The following is a 22119-nucleotide window of genomic DNA, read 5'->3' as shown; positions in this document are numbered from 1 at the left end:
TGTACTAGGCATTAGGTAAGAGAGTCTTCAGTTTGGAGTTTGGAAAAATATGTGATCAGAGAATTAATTAATATTACTGCCTAACCCCATCCTATTTTATTCTTTACACAAAATCCTTTACCAGCAGATTATATGTGGTAGGAGTAGATAAATATTTCAGCAGTACAGAGTTGGCTCAAAAAACCTCAAAAGCAAGTCAGGGAGTACAAGAAAAACACTGTGTTTTAAGATGAGTTTGGTGGGGGTTTAATTGTGTAAGACAGTGGAGCAGCAGGGCTGGAAGGCCAGGAGGAGCAGGAGGAAAGTAATTCTCAGTGTGATGGATGTGAGCAAACTTGGTGTTCAGGTCTGCAGGGCCCTGTCTGCTATTGCTGCCTTGGGCTCAGGGTCAGGATCTGGCTCTGGGGTCAGGCATATTGCTGAGCAGGGAGTTTGGGATGCTCTGAGGTTGCTGAGTGTCTTAAATTGCTGGCTATAAAAAGCTAGAAGTGAAAGAAAAGTTAGAATAGACACAGCTGCTTGATCAATGCGCTGGAATGTTAATCCCTAGGTGATAACCACAGGGTGTCCTGATTTATATCTGCTCCTCCCTGGTGCATGGTAAATTCAAAATGCCATTTACTGCCAGTGTTGTTAATGAGAGCTGTGTTCAGACAAGGCTGGCTTTTGGTACAGATTTTCAATCAAGAATTCAATTCGTCCTCTATGCCATTATTTTTATTTCAGTGGTTTTGATTGATAAAGACTAAAAAGCAGCTGCATGAAGTTGTCAGGTTTGAGTGGGACTGCTTTGGTCATTTATTTTGGTCTCTTGTTCATGACAAAAAAGGCATAGACAGAGGGGGTTTCTTTTGGGCAGAATGTGGTATTTACACTGTAAAAATTAGATGTCAGAATAAGTGAAGTGACTGGGAAGCAGCAGTGTGTGCATCCTGCAACACACAGTGACTGTGTATAAGAACTGAAGATGTTTTGTGTGCAGAGTGGGATGTGCTGAGATTCTGACATTGATGCATATCTGGTTTTTTATTGTTACACAAGCTGACTGACACAGTAGCCACTTTTTTATTGATAGCAATCCAGAAGAATGGCTATTCTTTTCCGTTTTAACACATGTTGTCTTAGAAAACAAATTGTGTGGCATGCTTTGGTCAAGGAGAAAAGTACTACATTATCCATGTCAGTACTGGGAAATACATAATGTATTTTTCTGAAGAAGTTGGTCTGGCTGGGGAATTTTATTTTGTTTTACATTTATCTCTAGACTAGAATCTGTTGTCCAGCAGTTTGATTGACTGATACAGCTGCTGTTTGATATGCATCCAAATGTACTCTTTTATTTTGCACTTGTGTTATTATCCATAAATCTCTCAAGCCCTAGGTAGTAGCAGCTGCACCAGTATTTGAATGTAAAATAACATGTCTGCTCTGTAGGAATGCAAAATCTCGCACACAAAAGTGAAAAGTAAAGAGAGAGTGCAAAATAATTAGAGGAGTTTTGGCATATCTGTCGATATTTAATAATATGTAGGCTCCTATAGGTCATAAGTAATTTTTTAAATTATACTTGGACTGTGTGAAAATTAACTTCTTAATGCCTCTGAAATGCCTGGAAAGAAATTAATGGCTGCTGTACCTTTTCATACATAGTTTTAGGGCCGGGAGGTCTTTCTTTCTCTTTTGAATCCCAAGTGATATTTTTAGTGTTTGCCTTGGTTTGGATATCTTGGTGGTGGATAGGACATCTGAGAACAAACACTGGACTGGAAAGCTGGTAATGGATAGGAGGTCAGATGAAAACTACTTGGTGAGATAGCAGCTGTTTGTATCTGATTCCCTGTCCAGCTTCTGGTTGGCGCAAGAAGAGGGAAGATTTTACAGATCTACTCAGGGTTGTGGAAGAACATTTGACCCCCAAAACTATACAGAATTTTCCTGGAATCTGTCCTTAAATTACATGTGTACATTGAGACTGAGTGCAAATCCTGCAAATGGGACAGAATCCAGAGCTCAACCGACCCTATACAGAAATTCTACTTTCATGAGACTTCTTTCCTATAGTGAGAGCTACTTTTTGGCCATTTTCAGAGTAGGCAATCTGGAAAATAAATTTTTATCTTTTATATGGCAGTGTAACTTACAGGCTTTTCCTAGTTTGAGTATACCAGAAAAATTAGGAGACTGAGAAATGAGCACAGCAGAGAAAATGAGGGCTGTCAGTGTATAAATATAAGTGTTGCTGCAAAGCACTGGATATGGAGTGTCCCATAAATTACATACTTATTGCTAATTGCCATTGACAGTACTTTTAAATTACTATACCACTTTTCTGACTATTTTATATTAGTTTTAATCCAGCAATTTCTGATTTGACTGAATATAATTTTGTGCTGCAAATATATTTTATGAAGTTTTGATTTGCTTGCAAGAAATTTATTTCATATGGGGCTGTATGACTTTCTAAGATCATTTCTGCAGTTCGTGTGTGCTGTGCTGTCCTGTGGCTGAATGAGGAAATTCCCAAGCAAATTCCAAGTTATGTAGGTCAGGTTGTGGAAGCAGTTTAGCTGCAGCAGCGCAGAGCTTAGGAAAGCCAATTAATTTGCCTGCTGCATAAATACTGGTATGCCTGCCCCTCTCCCTAAAGAAGAAAAGCAGTTTTGTCCATCTTCCAGCCTCACAGGTGGAACTCTCACAGGTCCCTTTTCAACATAATTTACATGTATTATTCACAGCCCAGGTTCTTTACAGCCTGTCCTTATTGCATTATTCTGATCTGGCTTGAGTGCATCAGAAATCTAATGACAAAAGCACAAAGTTCAAGGTCAAAGAGGGTGTTTTGGCCCATGAGGATATCTCCAAAAAGTAAATAAAGGATAAATCTAGAGCATAATGAATCTGCAGAACTTTTATCACCATAAAATCACTTCAGGAAAAGAACTGGGTTGCTGTCTTCTATAAACTTCTCTGTGAATGTGTTAAATTTCCCCAAAAAGCCTTTTTCATTATTGTCTAATTAAGTAAAGTGTTCTATTCTCTTATTGCCCTTATGCTCTCAAAGCTCCTTTCAGTATCTGTGTTCAACATGCCCTTTAAGGAATGTTTGCTTGATTTTCTAGTCTTCCATGTAAGTCCTCATTCTGCATCATCTGGTGAAATAAAGGCTTTGTGTCTGTTGCATATAATAACAACATTAGTTTTGACCCAAGGGCTTAGCCAGAACTGAACCTTCTGTGAAATTAGCAGTTAGCAAAACAAGCTGGCAACACTTGAATATTTTTGATGCAGTTATGGTTACAAAAGAAGGAGAAAATTCTCTGTCTGAGCAGAAGGAACTTGTTCACAGCTCCAGCACTAAGGCTGCCAGAGAGGTGCCTTGTCATCATTTTTTCCTAGGCTCATACTCTGTCATATTGATCTCACTCTCCCCATATGTGGAAAAAAATAATCAGAATAGTTTTCTAACCCGTTTGTCTGCCTTTTTTTTAATGTGCCATATATCTGAGCTAAAATATAATGCTTTATTTAATCTAGTCATTTAAAAAAAGCCTATTAATGTCACCAAATCTTACAGTTGTGCTCTCAGATGGGCAAAATATCTCTCATTTCTAAATATCTGTGTCACTACTGATTGATTTCCTTAATACACTTTGCACAGCTGTAGCAAATTACTATTTTTTTTTCCTAACTCACACTTTATGCTTGTAAATGCTCTTGAAAAATCACTGAGAGCTCTGTGGAAGCTGCTATTGTAATAATTGTAACCAGTTGTATAAAATTATGCTGTCACACTGTCTTTTCCAATTAAACGTACAACATTTTTGTATGGGATTTAAAAATCTATATAGTAAATTGGAGGGAATGGGTCCTTGACATTTCTATTAAAAGGCAAATTATATTTCTTCATGGCATAACTTGAGGAAAAAAAATGTAAGCAGTCGACCTTTTTTTCTAAGATGAAAATGCACTAAAATACACAATTCAACAGCGAACTGCAGTCCAGAACAACTGCAAGGATTGTACCTTTCCATCACAAATAGCATCTTTCCCAGCTGCATTAAACACTCCCTTCCAGGGAAGGACCAGCACACAGAAATGTGATGTGCTTTGTCTGCTGGCACCAGCACCTCCTGCTGCCCAGTGCTGAGTGCCTTCCAGTTTTGCTTTCTTAGCATTCCAAGTAAGAGTGAGGCAGTGGCTGACAGGCCAGGCACAAGGTGTGGTATCCATTCTCATGTTACCATGTCTCCTGTTCCCCCTTGAAACAGGGGTGGGGTCATGGCAGAGCAGAGCATCCTGACTCTGAAACTTTTGCAGACGCTTAAAATGCCGCTGCCACCTTTCTCCTGCTAGCATGTGTAAAAATCTGGGAAGCCACGTTCCAATGTGTGGGAATTTATACAAAAATAAACAGGAGCACAAGGAGAGAGCAGGCTGAATTCAATGGTCATGGGCAGAGAAAGGTGCCAACCTAGGAAAAGAAGTGAATTGGATACAAAGTTGTAGCATTAACGTAGCTGAGATGGATGCTAATCAATCTGATTCATCTTACTCATCATGGTGGAGTTGGATTTGTATTATTATTCTCATGGTCAGTTTTCCCTTGTAGTCTACATGTATTTTATTTAGTAGTGTCCAGTTAGATGTGGTGCATTTTTAGTGAATGCATTTCATAGAAATAGCCTGCCCTCCCCCATCCCAGTTCTGAGGACGTCCAAAGGCAGGAGCTGGGAAGAATGATGTCTAGTTTGCTCAAGAGGGAAACATTTATCCTCATAATGGCAATTTCTTAAGAAAATGTTTATAAAGAGAGTAAGTGTTTTGTTTTGTTTGACTTGGTTATTTTGCCCTGCAGTGTGTTTAATTTTGTTAAAAACAGCCTAATGGGCTGTAAGAAAATGAAAATGTGCAATTGCAGAGCAGCTAATCAGGCTCCATCACAGTGACACTGACTTCAAGTCAGGTAGACTAGGGCTGTGTGCCTTTTTTATGACATTTGTCCTATCTGTCTGTCTTCAGACACTTATTAGAGAGTCGTATATGACTCTAGCACTGACTGAGATTATCTTCTGGAAAGAAAGTTCATGTTGCAGGCCTCAACTCATATTAATTCTTCAGCAAGCATTTCTTCAGGTACTGTGACAGCTGTTAGGCAAGTATTTACCAACTCCTATGTAATTACTCTGCATGTATTTAAACTGGCTGCAGTTGCAGAGTGAACAGGAAAGAGCAATCAGCAAGACATGAAAAATTTCTATTGTAAATTGTCCAAGCATTTAAACTGCATTAGAAAAAAATTAGAAAAAAAAAGAGAGAAATAAAAATGTATTTGTGTTGTAATGTCTGTGCAGCAGTGTTTAGCACCTACACAAAAGACAGAGAAAGGCACAGCATATGACTGAATCTCTTGTATGATTCTTGTGTGTACATAACCTGCAATTACCGCAACATGATTTTTTGATTTTTTTGAAGTTGCTTTCAGAAGTGCAATCTTAAGACCTCTGTCTTGAATTTTATTATTCCTTTCTAAAACCAACATATTTTTATTCTAAAAATTGTTCCTCAGTGCAGATCTTGGTTATAGGAAAGAGTTAGATTTTAAACTGTTTTAATTTACTTTATCTGTAAGTTGTCACACAAATATGATGGGAACACATTTTTCTCTATTACACTCTCTCTGGTTTATAATTCAAGATAAAATCTATTTAGTGGGGGAGAAATTTTCTTCATAGGCAGAAGGGATTTAAGGAAAATCTCTGGCTTCATTGTGACAGTTTGCTGTGCCAGCCAGCACAGTCCTGGCTGTTCCTCTTTGAGTGAACTTGCATTTTGAGGGCAGACCTGGTGTTCTCCTGTCCCGTGAGGAGTCTGACTCAAAGGCTCGTGTCATAGCTTGTCACCTCCTTGATGTTGTTAATGGATGGAGGTTTTTCTTTTGTGTCTGGTGATTCTGACAGCACCAATAGGTACATGATATATATATATATTTTTGCTCTTTCAAGATACTGTATTTTATAGGAACGTAGGAAATGGTGGTGGAAGCAGTGATCAGTTTTTTGAAAAAGTATTTGAATGCCATTCTTTGAGTGAAATATTGCTGATCCGGTACAGTAATTGATAGATGTTCCAGTGCCTGTCAGGAAATTGCAGCTGTATGGAATGATGGCCTGGGAAATATGTCAGAGATGTCATTGGGTCTATAAATACGCCAAGTGGATAAATATAAAGGAAATATAAGAATGATTGAAGCTGAAAGATAATGTTTGTGCAAGAATGAATGGGTTTAAGTGGTGCAGTATAAATTTAGACTGAAAAGCAAAGGAAGATTCTTACACATTCGAAAAATCAGGTTCTGCACCTTGGAGCTTGAGATGGGTTTAAGGCCTCAGCTGGGCAGCATAATATGATCTTACAGGTGGCTCAGATGAGCTGCCCTTTGCTTTCTGCAGTTGCTGGATCTCCAAAGAAGTTTCCCCCATGAGAGTATAGGCTCCAGCTGTTGGTGCCCCGCGAGCTCTCTGCCAATGCAGCTGTTTGGCAGAAGTGGGAGTAGACACCTCATCAAAACAGAGCAAATATATATAAATGTATAAAAATATATATAAATGGAGCAAATGTAGGTGTCTGAGAGCTGACCTGAAGTACCTGGCAGGAGCAGGAACAGCAATGTCAGGGAAGAATCAGCTGCAAGAGCACGAGGTGTTGCTAGACTGTGATAATTCATGCGTGGCTCTTCTTCCATGCACCAACAGCTGCGTGCAGGTGTTCCTGCTTCAGCCTGGCTGAATGTGTGAATGTGAGGTTTGGTGCAGGAATCACTTGTCCCCACAATCTAGATGTTACCCCAAAGAAATAAAGTTTTCAAGAGCACTCTAAGAGGTATGAATCTGACTGGTTGCCAATTTGAAAGTGACTTTAACTTTGTTTTACAAATGTAAAGGTATTGAGATTTTTTACAGAGGTATTTAGGTGCCTAGGTTTGTTTTTAATCATGTGTTAAGCTCTCTTTTCTGTTTTATTTAAGGGAAGAAAATCTCTAATCCTCAATGGGAAGGCATTTGGCAAATGAAAAATAGAGACAGCTGGTTTTTCAGTTTAAAATTTTCTTGAAAGTGCACAGCTGCAGAATAAAGGAGGGGACAGCAGTTTGCAATGGACAACTGTTTTCCTTTGAGGGAACAGTGTTCTCTGGTATTACAAGCTACTGAATTATTCACAAACATGTCTGGAGAAAAAAACTTTTTTATCTGCATACTAGGTAGAGGTAGTGGTTTTATAGTAAAGTAGGAAATACTTTTTCATTAGTGGTGGGGTATTTACTGATGCTTTTTAAAGCTACTCAGAAATGTAAGCACCCGTTTGTGCTGCTGATGCTGTTGCCATCTTAAGCAGCAGTACAGTCCCTTGTTTCACACTGATTTCAGACCATATTTGAATTAATGGACTGAGGAAGCAATAGGATGAGATTGTTATTCTGTACAGCATTCTAGGGAAAAGGACTGCTTCTGATAAATGTGGTGAGTGGAACAGCTGATTGGGAAGATCTGCAGCCAGAGTCCCAGAAAATAGAGATAATAGAGATAATTTGCCAGAGCCTTGCAGCTCCTTGGAAAAGTAATATTTCTCTTTTCTTTGAAAATTCTGGGAAAGGGAGGATTTGGATCAGTAGAATATTCTAGAGCTCTGTTTTCTGCTGTTTTCTGACCCAGCCATGTTCCAAAGCAAAAGTACCTCAGCAATGTGATTAATGGATTTGGTTAGAGTGATGCAGGTGGAATCTACTCACTGAACACCAAGCTTAGGCTGCCTGGCATTTCCTTGCCATTGTAAGGGGACTTGTCTGTCTAACTGATTGTAACACTTTTCGGTCTCCTTTGCCACCCTGCCACCAGTGCAGCAGTAAAATAGATGTGTAGGTAGAGAAAAAAGAGGTGACAGCTGGACTTCCTGATTTTGAAACCATATGCAGGCAAAATAAAATAAATTTTAAAAAATTGATGACAGTCAGTTTAGCACACTCAGTTTCCCAAAGCTTGCTGTGAAATCATAGTTTTCATCTCAGGTCAGCAGCAATTCTGCTTCAGTGGGGTTTGGAGCAGAGACTGGAAAATTGTGCTGCTAAACTTCGGCACCTTTTCACCATCCTTTAGGTTAATTTTCCTACTGACCTTATTCGCTACCTGAAATTGCAGCCTTCAAGTATAAATCCCAGCAGAAGTGTGTCTTTGTCTCATTTCCCTTCACCATATTGAGCTTTGTGAGCATATTACAGTATATTTCACACCTTCATGACTATTTCCTCTGTAATGATGCCATTGTAAAAAAATGGGATTTTTCATGGAGCGTTCCAACACAGCAGCCATGGTCTTGTCAATTGTGAGGGCACTTGCCAGTTTTGCCTCAATTTAGCAGGCTAAGTTGGCAGATGAAATGCAAGTCCATTTAGCCCACCTTATTGTCAATGTAACTGTATTCCTAAATTAATGAATTCATAATGCAGTTTCATCTAAGGAAAATAAAATAAAAATGTTCATAGGTAGCAGGATTTCATGTTTTCCTTCTGAAATGATGATATATTATGTATTTCTCTTGTAATTTGAAAGCATTTTCTTTTTGGGTCCCATACAGCTTCGGTGTTGTGACTTCCTAAGATCTTTCAATACAGTATCCTGTGCTTCTGCTAGAAATATCTTGTAGTGTTTCCTAAAGATTTTATTGGAATTTACATGTGAGATGCAATAATTCTTACTTTGTGACCATATATGTGTGTGATTTCTCAGAGTCTGACATTTTAAGGAGCAAATCCTATTTCATGTGGGTAGCACATTATCCAAAGACTTTATAAGTTGAAGATGTTGTAGTGTTCACTCATTTTTCCTCTTTTGCAGACCTTGGTTCAAAATTCATTTACCTGTCATGAAAAAATGATTTCCATACCCCGGCTCTACCAATGATAAGGAAAAGAAAAAAATCTCAGATGTTTTCTATATTTGTATTTACTTTGTAGCGATAGAAATGCTTTGGGCAGCGCAGGGACAGACAATTGATGTATTTTAGCCCTGCCTGGGGATTTCCCTGCCCTCTGAGGTGTGTGTGCAGCCATGGTTGCCCTGCTCCGGGGTTGTGGTTGCACTGGGTCAGTTCTCACAGAGCACTCGGTGCCTGCTCTGCTGCCTCACCCACTTGCAGAGCTTAAGAGCTGCTCAAAGTGTGAAGGAAGGTGCAGAGATGGAGCCAGGCATGGAAAAGGAGAGCTCTTCTTTCCACATTGATAGTTTGTAAAAGTTGAATAGCCCTAAGAGGAGTTAGAAGTTGTGGCTTCAGCTCACAACTTTGCTCTGAGCAAAGTCCTACTGATTTGAAACAAACCATAAAAAAAAAAATCTACAAATCTGAGCAGGTTATAACATTATTTTATTTCAATTTTCTAGACTATCCTACAAAACTAATTTGCTTGCTGACACATCTGGTTTATAGTAGTGGAAAAGAATACAGACCTTCCTTTTGCCCTGCTTTTGTTTGTCAAAATAATTTATGCCCTAGTAGTAAGGTCTTATAAGGAAAACATTGTATTCATCAATACTGTTAAGATCTAATTCAGAGTAAGAATAAGTGTCTCAAACATGGGAGGGAAAAGATCTTTGATGGGGGAATGTTCTCTGAGATTTATAGGGAACTATTAAATTCTTTGAGGCACCTTAAAGTTTGTGGAATGGAGATGAAACAAGAAGAAAGAAAACAAGTGCACTTTGATCATCCCAAGGTCAGATTTTACTGAGTATCTCATGGGAGACAGGCCACAGTAGCTCTTTCAGTCTTCTGTGAAGTCCTAAGTTGCATCTTCATCTTAGCCACTTTGCCTAGATTTAAATAGTAGTTTGTGTTTATGAACATGGTAGAATGAATTTTGCCCCTTTTTGCTCCCTTTTTGTCCCGTGCTGTTCTGTGTGGGGAGCTGCAATAGGGGTGAGCTGGTCTGGGTGTCCCTGCTGCAGGCAGCAGCACAAGGCACCATCCTGGTGCTTCTGGCTTGCATCTGATCTGTGCACAGGCAATTCATTTGTTTGAATGGCTCTGGGAGAGCAGTTACACTCCAGGAGTTCAGTATTTCTGTATATGGGGCCCTTTGGCACCATTCTCACATTATATTCCTAACAATTAATTGCAGTGCATCCCCAAATACAAATGAGGGCAAACAGCAGCTTTCATTTTGCTGCTCTCGCTGTAGGTGATTCTGGGTTGTGTGCACATCATAGCACAGCATACACTTTTGTTCCAATATGCTATTTTTTATTGCTGGTGATGATTCTTTTTATCACAGCCCTGTCTGCTTTAAATCTCATGGATGAGTCATATTGTTCATCCCCAACATTAACGATTTCTGAGCACCTTTGTTATGGGTATTTATAGTAGTTAATGTTCTAATGTAGTCATGATAGTAAAGGATTTGAACCCTTAACAGTGTTCAAACAGATAAGCAGTTAAGTAATTTTCCCATTGTTTCCTACATATCTGAAGTCATAAATTTATGGCTTGCATCTAAAATTATACAAGATGCTCAGACTCTGAAGAAAAACATTTCTTGCCATTCATTTTTGCTGTTACTTGGTTTTTTACCTTATTAGCTAGTGACTTCTAAGCAGAATATATTTCCATAGGCATGGCAAAAAGCCATGATTGCATTTGCATGACTGCATGGCATGGGACATTATTTATTTTATTGTCTGTGGGGTCATAAACACACAGTCTGATGCTGTCAGGATATGTGAGCCAACACCCATGGTCAAAGAGAAGTGCCACCATTTGAACTGTTACAGCTCCAGATAAGAGAGCCATTTCCTTGGTGCCTTGATACCTCAGCTCTGTAGCTTTCACATCTCAAAAAATATCTCAGTATCTCACTTAAAAAGTCTGGCATTTCTGACACAGTGCTCTGTGTGCCGCAGAGCTTTGTCCAAGTCACAGTGCTTCCCCATCAGGCCTCCCTTGGTATTGATTAGCTTGAACAAATCATCCTCAGATGTCAAGAAAACATTTCAGCTTAGAGGAAAACAGAGCTCTTCGGCTCCCATCTTTCTGATTGGGGTTGAGTGTCATAAACAAGCTGACAATTGGCAGTGTATTTCGATTAGGACTGCTCATACAGTGCACCAACCTCAAAGGACTGAGTTTGGCAAAGGCATCTGGTAGATGACTTGAGACAGCACTCAAATTTGAGTACTGAAGCAGTCTGTCCTTCAAGGAGCCTTTTTATGAATCTGAAAACACTCTGTGGTGAAATATTCACCTGACGTGTCTGTGTTTGCTCACCAGCTTTAAATAAAATATTTCCATGGAGTCACAAAGTGTGTCTTGATAGAAGTTTTTCAGTTAGCAAAAAGAAACCAAAAGAAGTAGTTTCTCTAGCACTTGCACATACCTGAACTTTTGTCTCTGTAATGTTTAACACCACACAGAGCATGAATGCAGAGCAGGCTGTGCTTTGTAGGTGCATGGCTCGCACACTGTGACAGCAAGCAAATGTGCAGCAGCTTTTCAAAAGAAACCACAACACTACAGTTGAGTTATAAAATTATTAGAGGGGCTTAGCATTGAAAAAAGGAGAGATGTGCCTAGGTCAGTTCCCTGCTATACGTTTTGTAGGCATGGGAGAATTGCACAGTAATGGGAGTATTTTTGTGAACTGTCATTCTGTGTTTCCTCCCTTGACTCATAAGAGATGTTGGATAAAGGCTGTGTTTTCTGATAAAGCTCACTGCAATAGTCTTTAAAGCTTTCAAGTATGTATCCCTGTGAAATTAAAACGAATAACAAATAGAAGGGATTCTGCTCATCTTCCTAATCAAATGGGGCAGATCTCCATAGCTGAGAACAACCTCTTTCAAATCAAACCCTTTTAAGCACCCCACACTTGTGGGTTGCTTATCTGCAGGCATAAAGGCACTTCCATGCCTGGTTTCCTAGAGAAAGGACTCAGTAAATTTGGAAGAGCACTGGTGGTCTTGGTGTTAAACCTGTGGTGGTTCAGGAGGGTGAGTTGAGAGACTCCTGACATGCAGAAGTACTTCCCTGTAAGACAGTAAATTTGATAAAAATTGATGCAATTGTGATGAAAACGTTATGCTCTTGTATTGTCTTCTGAGCCTGTAGCACAGAACTGCTGGAAGTGAGGCTCAGTAATGCATCAGCTTAGACCATGTGTGAAAAACATGCACAGAGTAATTGGAGTGAGCTTAAGTAATTCTCTTTCCTCATCCTAAGTTATTTAAAATGAAGCAACATAAGAAACTGTACAGCAAATACAGTTGTTATTGTTGATATTGGATTCCTAAAGAAAAGTAGATTCCCAAATCAACACACACAAAAACCAGCATCCTTCTTAAAGGTCTGAGTCCTACATCTCTGAGTCTCTCAAGTTCTTTGCTGCAAATCTCAGACCAGCTATCTAGGCAACAAAGTATGGATATCAATAAATATGTCAACTTTCTTGTCATTGGAGATGTACAGTGCACAGCTTCTAAAGCCTTCAGTTGATATTGTAAAATCTTGGTGTAAATACCTGCACTCTGCTTCTGCCTGTTTGTTTTTTGACTGCAGTAGAACTAAATTACTTGAAACATTGGGGAATAAGGCTGTGAGGGTTTTTTTGTTTGGGTTTTTTTTTCCACAAAATTATGTACATTCCTTATCCTGAAGTTGAAGAAAGTAATTAGTTTTAAGAAATTGACAAAAACCTAGGAAATTCTCTGTGCCTTTAGAGAGCAGTAAACAGGATTGCATCTGAAACATTTTCTTGTAGTAGGCAAGTGAAGGACAGCTTAATGGTCTGTGGAAGGAATAAAGTAACATTTAGTGTGAAAAATGTTTATTAAATGTCATATGTTCATAAGATGAGGGAGCTATTAACAATTCATTTAATGTTTCTGTGAGGCTGGTAATATTTTACAGACCCACATTACCAAACACCCGTTTGGAAATAACAGTGCTAAAATCCCTATAGTAATTTCTAAGAAACTCATAGGCTTGTCCCACTTTAACAGACATTTTGTGTCTCTTATTTAACCAGAACAGGATTCTTTCACCTACAGAATACTGCAGTCAAGTGAAATCTTTTACACCTATGACAGGATAAATAATCTAATTCATACACATGGTTCCAAAAATTTTCCAGATCACATATTTTGGAAGTAATGAATGTGCTTTTTGTGTTTTGACCATAGATATGATTCCACTTCCCTCTCCTTTTTAGCTTTGTTGCAACATAGCTGGGAAAGGACCAGTTTTGCCAGTGTAGAGGTTGGCATTTCCAGAGGACTCTGCGCCACCAATCAGCCAAGTGCTACTGAAATTCAGTGGAAGTGCTTAATAACTGAGAACATCTAAGCCCAACATTGATAAATGCGTTTAAACCATTTTCCAGCATTGCTGCAGATAAAGGCAGGTCCATCTGCAGGAGCAGTGTGATGCCCCTGTGCAGACCTAGAGCAGGCTTAAGGAGCGGGACCAGGATTTCAGGCAGGACAGGTCTCTGCAGGAACCCTTGTGTTAATGAAATGACACGAGTGGACAGAAGAATATATTTCTCCATAGCCCAATTCTCCCAGTGGTTCCTCAGTTGTGACAGTGCTGCCATCACCTGCCATGCAGTAGAGACAATTTCTGGACAAATGCAGTCATTGTCATATCTGCTGTGGAAGCCCAGGAAAAGAATTCAGAGTTGTGGAAGTAGGTCACATAGCTGCCTACATCAGTGTTTTGGTTTTGTGTGGTCCATAGCACAATCAGAAAACCTGGTATGGGGGGGGGGGGGGGGGGGGGGGGTGGTCTTTTAGACGAGAGTGTAAAATGGATGTGATGTGTGAAACCATGAAAGGCAGGGGTGGGAAAGAAAATTTACAGGAGATACGAGAGGCTTTAGTAACATTAAAAAAAATTACAGTTTCTGCAATTACAGTGCTAACATGGGTTTACTGATCTGTCAAAACTGCATAATAGAAAGAGAAACCTTGATTTTTCTGGGAATATTTATCAGACTCATTGGTTATAGTAGCTTATGCTGATGTCAGTAATCAAGTAACCAGACTGTAATGTGCAATGTTTACTGCAGCCCAATCCTTCCGGGGGAGGTTGATCTGACACTGATCACATGGGTTTATCATTTCCCACATATATTTAGAGCAAACCTCATCAATAATCTTGTCACCATCAGCTATGAGGTCTATCAGGCAGCTTCATTTACAATTTGGCCCTTTTCATAGAAACAGGATTACATTTTTAGTGAATAAAATAAGAAAGCATCTCCCAGTTGTCTGAGTGGAGACAGAGTGTTTTGTGTCAACAACCTGTTTACTTGCTGGTACTCTGGGATGAATTAAAGTCCTTCTGTGTGTTGAACACTTGTGTTGATTTATGAATGCTAGGAAAATCAGTAAAAATATGTCTCAATATAGCAGCAGCATTTAATATCTACCTGCTTCCTCATCTCATTGCTGAAAAAAAATGGGTTATTCACAGAGAAATCAAACTGCTGCATTTGTCTGACACCTGATGATAAATATTTTGGCCTGAATCTGATAAAACTCTTAAATACATTCTGCAGATGCTTAATAAGCTTAAAAATATAATATCAATAGGCTACTCACTGATTTGGAATTAGACATGTTTATTTCTTCTGCGGAATTTATGGCTTTAGTAGTAAAAATTAATCAGTACTGATTTACAGTATTGTGAATATCAGTACAGGTTGCTTATGTTGCTTGGTGTGACTACGTCCTTTCCATTAATATCCACCATAGTGCCTCAAAGAGAAGTAACTTATTTTATTAGCTGCAGAGATAATTTAAGATCTTAAAAATTAATTGAAAAGAGACAAGCTTAATCCTCTGAGTCTGCATGCTGCAGGTGAGGTAAATAGTTGGAGTTTCCAAGTTGTCTTGAACCTGAACATGGGAGCATTGCTATTATTTATTTGCAGAAGCTTGAAACAGTCTTTCCACTTCTGCAATGAAAACCACAGCCATGGGCTTTAGTCATTCAAAGGAAAAGAAAATCAATAGTTGATTCCATTATTCAGCACTGTGTATAATTTGTATAACAAGAGGTTTTGATGGATGTTTTTCAAGTTTTCCTTGGTTGTGGAATTGAGAGTGGGTGAGGGGGATCCTATGGACCCCTCCTAGGCTATGTTATAAATCTTTCCACAGCCACACAGATACTCACAGCAAGCCTAGGGTTTTTTTCCTCCTTTGTATTTTTTTCTTTACAAGTAAATGGATAAAGCAATTAACCTTTACATTTGTTTATCAGAGAGGGTAAAAGGAAGGTCCAGGTATTAGCTGATTCAAGATCATTCTCAGGATTTAGTTTGATCCGTTTTTAAATGTCTCAGAGAGGGAAGTTTCTGCCATGTGTTTCAGTGAAGATATTTTTAAAAAATCAGTAGTTGAATTAATTTGATTTTATTACTCTGATTCCCCTGAACAGCTTCAATCAGTTTTCCTACCCCACCAAACATTTTGAAGAGTACTTTTGTGTAAATTAATTACAGAAACTAATTACTAGAATTTCTCTGAAGCAAACAGCAAAATCAAATCTTGTGCTCTTTAACAACTGAGATTTTTGAAATACATTATTACATGCTGTTGCTTTTTCTTTTTGATATTAAAAAAGCCCACTGAAACAACCAAACTCTGAGAGCATTGGTCAGTTTGCCCATGAGGAGAGACTATAGAAGCAATGAACCCTTCCTGCTGAGTAGACAAATCCCTTGTCCCCTTACTCTGTGTGCTCACACACCAAATGAAGCACCAAAAATAAAATGCTTCAAAGAAACCCTAAAGTTTCATATACACATATATGTCAGTAACTGATTATGGTTTGTGCTTCATTAGATATACAAATAGGCTGATAACCATGTGCTGCCAAACATCATAAAGCACAATGGATAAGAGAGCAGCAGTTTATCTTTAGGTAGTGTCCTAATCTAGCTGCTTTATGAATCCAAGGGTTTTCCTTTATTTCAGACCAAGTTTTATTGGTCTAATACTTACAAGTAAAATTTAGTCCTGTTCCTTCCAGACAGATAATCTGTTCAGAGTACTTGAGCTGTCCCAAGGTAGCTCCCAGCTTATTATCATGTTGCATTTTGTGGTCAAGGCAATCATCTACCAAGGACAATTTAACAACTCTTACGAGTTTATTTGAAGCAATAAATTTAATTTGCAGAGGAAAATACTTCATTGTTGCTCTGATTTCCTAAAGCTATCTTCATGCCAAAGTCAGCTTGTCCTTAGAAAAGATTAAAGTGTCTGTTGAGGTTTATAATGAGTACTTTCATGTCCACGAATTTTCAGTTAGATTTACATGTTGAGTTTGTATTTCTGTTCATAGTGTTAATATGACTAAGAAAAAAGCTGCAGCAAACCACAATCCATTCACATGGCAGTATGTTGTTTTGTGGAGCACTAATAAATTAATCCATTAGTGACTGCAAATTTATTTTCTCTTGTCCGTGTTATCAAGTATTCACAGGTGTGTTTGTATTTAGACAGTATAAATTAAAAGGGTTTTAATACTAACAACACATTACCATAGTGCCAGGACCATAAGGCACAGGATTTTTCCCTAATCAACATGGAAATGGAGAAATACTGATAAAATAAAAAAAAAGTGAATAATCTTCCTATCTGAGAAATATATTAGTTTCTAAGAACATAGAAATACCAGAAAGAAAGAAGAAACCACAATAACAAAAGTAAAATACAGTCACATTATTTGGTTAATGACCCCATCTTGTGGAGCAGCACCCATGCTTCAGCACATTTATAGCTCTCATTTGCATTTTTTTTTACCAGAGTCCATTTCTTGAGGGTGAATTACTTGACATTGCACTTGCTGTGTCCAGGGAGGTGCTCTGCAGGCAGTTTATCATTTGTGCACCAGGGCTGTACAGCAATAGAACAGTTCTTTGTCACGCCATGAATTGCCAGGGTCAATACTTCACATTTTAGTGTTTGGTTCAGACTCGGGTCACCACACAGCTCACATTCCCCACCACCCCTGCTGGTTATTTCCTGCTGCTGTGTTTCTCTCACATGGACCTGCTGGGAGAGTTTCTTGCTGTTGTTAAGAGAGCACAAAGCCATCTCTAAAGCTGGAGCTTGCAGAGTCTCTGATTTGCACCCCAGCAGGGCAGGTGAGAGCATTCGCTGGGCTGGTGCCCGAGCACCGAGGGGCAGGGATGGTCATAACCAGTGCCAGCATAAGCTGCATCTGCCAGAGTCACCATTTCCTTGTTTTCTGTTCCCAAATAGATGCTCATAGAGCTTATTGAACTACTAATTGATTGGCAGCTTGGATATTTTATTGTAAAGGTTTATCCCACTGGACATCCTTTTATCGTAATCTGGGGAAATCAGCTTTGTCAGCTCTACATATTATGCTCGTTGCTGAAGTTGTATGCACATGAGACATTAAAAATAAATCACCTGACATGTTTCCACCCTTTCCAGCCGAACATGTTTCCCAGGAAGGCTCCATATATCCTTGATTCTCACTTAAGTATAAGCCACTCAAATATGAACTGAAACGCCTTTCTTCATCTTTTTAAAGGAAAGGTATTTTTTGTCTACTTTTTTAGGAAGTGTTTTTTAACCATATTGATGAACTCAAAGGGAGAGTTGTAGGTTGCAAATGGAAAACAAGTAGAGAAGGTGTGTAGCCAAGTTAGGAAAGAAGAATTTTTTTTCAGCAGTTCTACATAGACTTAAGAAGATGATACTATATGATCTTCCTCCATGTGTCAATATCCTTAGTTCCTTGGAGACCAGATTGTGGTGCTTTGATCTCTGCTATCATTTTTTAAAGTAAGGAATTTTCTACTGCATTTTGATCTGATTTACAGAAGGATGCAAAGGTGTGAATTGCATGTAGATAAGGTTTGCAGATTTCACAGGTACAGAAAATTAGGGGGGAAAGCTACAAATCTCTGTAAATATAATATGTTTGATGCAATTTTGATATATCTTATGCTTTTATAAAAATTACATTATTTTAAAAATTTACATTCCTGTCAAATGTACTCGGGATGTTTATACATGATATTTGTATGTGAGTGCAAGAACACAGATTAGAAGATCATTATGTGGAATTCCTAGATGTATGATTTTGAGTTATGTATTTTCAAAAGGAAAGATTAACTTGTCACTAAACTTGCATTATGTGCCTTCCCTAAGACCATGCTAGCAAGGTATTTATACCGTATACCATCATCTTGTGTTCTTTGCTTTTGAAGTGCATATTGTGCCTTCTGCATGTGTGGAGTTTATCAGCTGTTCCATAGATTTGTATGCTAAGTGAACTGAGCAAGCTGATGCTCAGTGCCTTCTCCTGGGTGGATTGAAACTGTGCTAAAGGTGACGAATGCCCAGCATTTTCAACAGAAACCCAGATATTCCATGATCTCATCGTGGGTACCAGAGCTGGCAATAAAATGAAGGGCTTAAACTAACTGTTTGGTTATGTTGGAAAATCTTTTAGCTTTGCTGTGTAGTTCTTAGAGGACTCTAATTCATTATGTAAAAAAGAGGCCTGAAATGTTTAGGAGTTCATGTGATAATTCAGTCAATATTCTAAAAGCGTTACGATTTTTGCTTCGCTTTGAGATGTCTTGAAATTATTGCATCCTGTCTGTGTGATGGCCGAGTTGGGAACGTGGCTTCTCTTTGCTGCTGTCAGAGTTTGTTGTGCAGCAGAGAGCAGGTAGGAGTCACGTTGGGTGCAAGTGTGGCTGCTGTGCTGAGATGAGCACTGCCAGACTCAGTGAAAGCTTTCCATTCGTCTCTTCAGGTTTTGGTCCCTGTCAGAGAAAATGAAAGAAAGAAAGAACCTTGCCTAACTGAGGGCAGTGGTTAGCAGGTTGAGAAAGGAGTTTCAGGAGGATGGGAAGATGAAATCCCTCCAGGTAGCTTGAACATAATGTCAAATATAAAGGCGTTCATTTCCTACCCGAAATACACGTCCCTTCATGTGACAGCTGAGTGCCCTAAATTCCACCTTAGGGTGGCCTTTGAGGGTCAGAGTTGGGCCTTTGTTTTGGACCTGTACCCACACAGTGGGCCCTGACCCCACACTGTTCTGCAGCACTGCCATATCAAGATTTAATTTATATTTTACTCTGTTTCTAACGTTTCTGTTTCTTTTCTCTTTTTTCTTTTACATGCTTTCATGAGTATAGCAGACCATTTAGGAATTGAATTCATGGGTAAGTTTTAACTTCTCTTCCTTTCAATTGCTCAGATTTATCTTGTTTCCTTAGTCCAAAGAACATGGAAGTTAATGGGAAGACTCCCGTGACCTCCACCGTTGGATTTTGAGTTCCTTTTATACTTGCTGATTGCATTTGAAATTATATGAAGGTTTAATTTTTTTCTCTTGTCCACTGCTATGGATCTTAAAACCTATATAATGATGTTTTAGTATTTCATTGGTATTTAATGAAACATAACATAAAGGTTATGTGACCATATAATCTTGAGGAATAGTATTTTATATGTGATTTTAGAGTAGAGTTACTGACTTTTCCATGTAGAGAAAAGTAAATTTTAAATCAGATTTTTTTTCTTTTGTTAAGAATTTGTTGGTAATTACAATATTAAATTTAAATAGGTTTAATAAGAAACACCTTATTAAAGATAATTCTCTCAAATCAGAGAAATACTATTAAGAAAAGAGCCAAAGATCCATCATTCTGTGAAAAAAATTAAATTGGTTAGAGAAAAGCTAAAAATGGACTGAATAATTTCTCCTTACAATTTTGGAAAGGAAGATAACATTCTGTTGGCTCAGCTGCAGCTCTCTGATACGTTCATAGCCTCATGGAATGACAGGCTTAACAGATCACCTCTCAGCTGGTGATCTTCAGACTTGAGGAAGCTGAGATCCATCTTTAACAGAGTTAGTGGTCCTTTGTGTAAGAGCAGCTTGCACAAACCATTAAGTATGAACGAAAACACTGTAATAAAAAGCATGCAAATTCCTATTGGAGTCACAAAACAGTTACTTTTAATATGCTCTTTCCCTATGCTAAGTTTTACTTGGTTTTTTCACATTTTATAATTAAGAGCCTTCTAACCTATCGATTTTAAGTTCCAACGTGGGGATTTTGTTGACCAGTTAAGTATAAATTGTCAAGAACCCAATATGGTGATGAATATTAACTGCATGAGGAGAGGAGAGCCAGCAGGTTCAGGGATTTTGTCTGTCTGTTTTTGGTTTTGTGCCAATCCTAGAGCATTGTTCTCTCTAGGGAACTGGTTCATGAGGTCCAGAGGTTTTGTGTTTCACTTTACTTTATATGAGACTTGTGAAGGGCCAGTGGAGTCGATGCAAGTGTCTTCAAAGACTTAGTGGACAAGCACAGCTGGGGAATGGTTACTTGAAAGGCTCTGCATTATATCCTGCTTTTCCTGCTTAGCTTAAATTGTGAGCAGCAGTCTTGAGGCATACAAGTTGAAGGACAAGCATATATGTAAGAGAGGATAAGGAGTATAGATACATGGGATGCTTTGAGTGAACCTTTCTGTAAGAAGCAGGAAAGTGTAACACAAGAGGCAAAGCTGAATTATTTTAATTTTATTGTGAGACTTTCAGTTTCCTCTCTTTTTTTTTTTTAAGACATCTCTTTAAGGCATGAACTACAGCAAATCCCTGAAATCTTGGCTTAGAATAGTCCTCTAATATGAGTAGTTCTCATTTTTTTTTTTATTTAATATTGGAGCAGATCCTTATGGCATAAAAATTAATGAAGTCTTGTGTCTCAAGCCTGAAAATATTATGACAGCAGCCTAAAATGAGGTTTGAAGTTGTTTTCTCTGGGCTAGAAAAAAGCAAGTTCTGGAATCATATGCAAAAGTGAAATGCTTGTGCTTCTTAAATCCTCCTCTAGTCTTCATGAAGATTTACTTAGGAAATGAAAGCATGCATGGAATCATTGCTGTACTTGTAGCAAAGTAGAAATCCACAGCCTGTGCACAGAGAGTTCAGGTGACAATATGCTCATCAAATTAGGGACACTCCTGTAAAGCATCTATGATGAGTTTACTTCTGGACTGTAGAAAATAATGACAATTACTGCAAAGAGTGTTTTCCAGCTAGAAAAAAAACCAATGTAGAGACAGTGCTGAACTTGCTTTGTTTGTATGTAATCCAGAGAACACTCTTACTAATGTTTTCATTGCATTTGTGGGCTCAGTTGCTTTATAAATTCCATTTTCATCATCATCTTCCAGAAATTTTGTTTGAAAACCATGTAAACCATATAACTTGGATTGCCAGGGCCAGCTGAATTCCTTCCACGGTAGACACAAGTAGACCAAGCTGAAACTTCATGCCATTGGTAACATCCATCTGTAGAGGTGCAGAGGTGTCCGAGGGGACAGATGAAATGTGCACTGAAACTACTCACCTACTTTAGTGTACATTTGCCAAGGAAGGTAGATAAGCGTAGTCCTTTCCTGTCATTTCCTTTTTTTTTTTTTTTTTTTTTTTTTTTGCAAGACTCTCAAGGATCAGTGAAGAGTATATACATAGCCAGTCCTTTTACTGTCCTGTTAGGGAGCTGTGGTCCATGAATTTGTGTATCCTGTTCTCCCCCACAAGCTCCTGTGGGAGCCCATACCAGTGCTCAGTAGAGGCAGTGTCTGTTGCTTTTCCATTGCCTGTTGAAATCTTCCTGCTGGACCCTCCTCTCACAAGCAGTACTTTGGGAACAAGAATTATGCATTCAGTTTACGTACCACACTGAATTTTGTGTTAACCTTGCTCATGGTCTCACACCCCATTTCCTGCCTGGTCTTGTCAGGTTTGTGTTCCGTAGAATATTCAATATTGTGCATTCCAAAACTTGAATTCCTGTATCTTTAATATTGCTGCAGGTACTGATCTACGCTGTCTGTTTCTTTGTATGGATAGCAGAGACAAAGGCAGGCATATTGATGTGGCAAAACAGTTTTAAAATGTTGCAAATGTAGCAATTAATGTATGGTTCTGATGTATTCGTGTGCAGCACCTCCTGAATTAATGAAAGCCAAGTATGTGGTCAAGGGACACTATGTCCTTAAA

General features: G+C 38.7%; 1 protein-coding gene across 1 annotated transcript in view; it reads left to right on the top strand.

The window, feature by feature from the left end:
* NRG3 (neuregulin 3) overlaps positions 1-22119 on the top strand; it is a 352731-nt gene that overhangs the window by 260366 nt on the left and 70246 nt on the right. The window contains exon 4 of the mRNA XM_038141232.1: positions 19235-19261. Coding sequence (XP_037997160.1) covers positions 19235-19261 — 27 coding nt within the window. The remainder of the gene's footprint in view (positions 1-19234; positions 19262-22119) is intronic.

Source organism: Motacilla alba, chromosome 6, assembly GCF_015832195.1.
Source record: "Motacilla alba alba isolate MOTALB_02 chromosome 6, Motacilla_alba_V1.0_pri, whole genome shotgun sequence".
NCBI classification, from domain to species: Eukaryota; Metazoa; Chordata; class Aves; order Passeriformes; family Motacillidae; genus Motacilla; species Motacilla alba.
The sequence above is the reverse complement of the archived record's forward strand: the minus strand, read 5'-3'. Positions and strand labels throughout refer to the sequence as shown.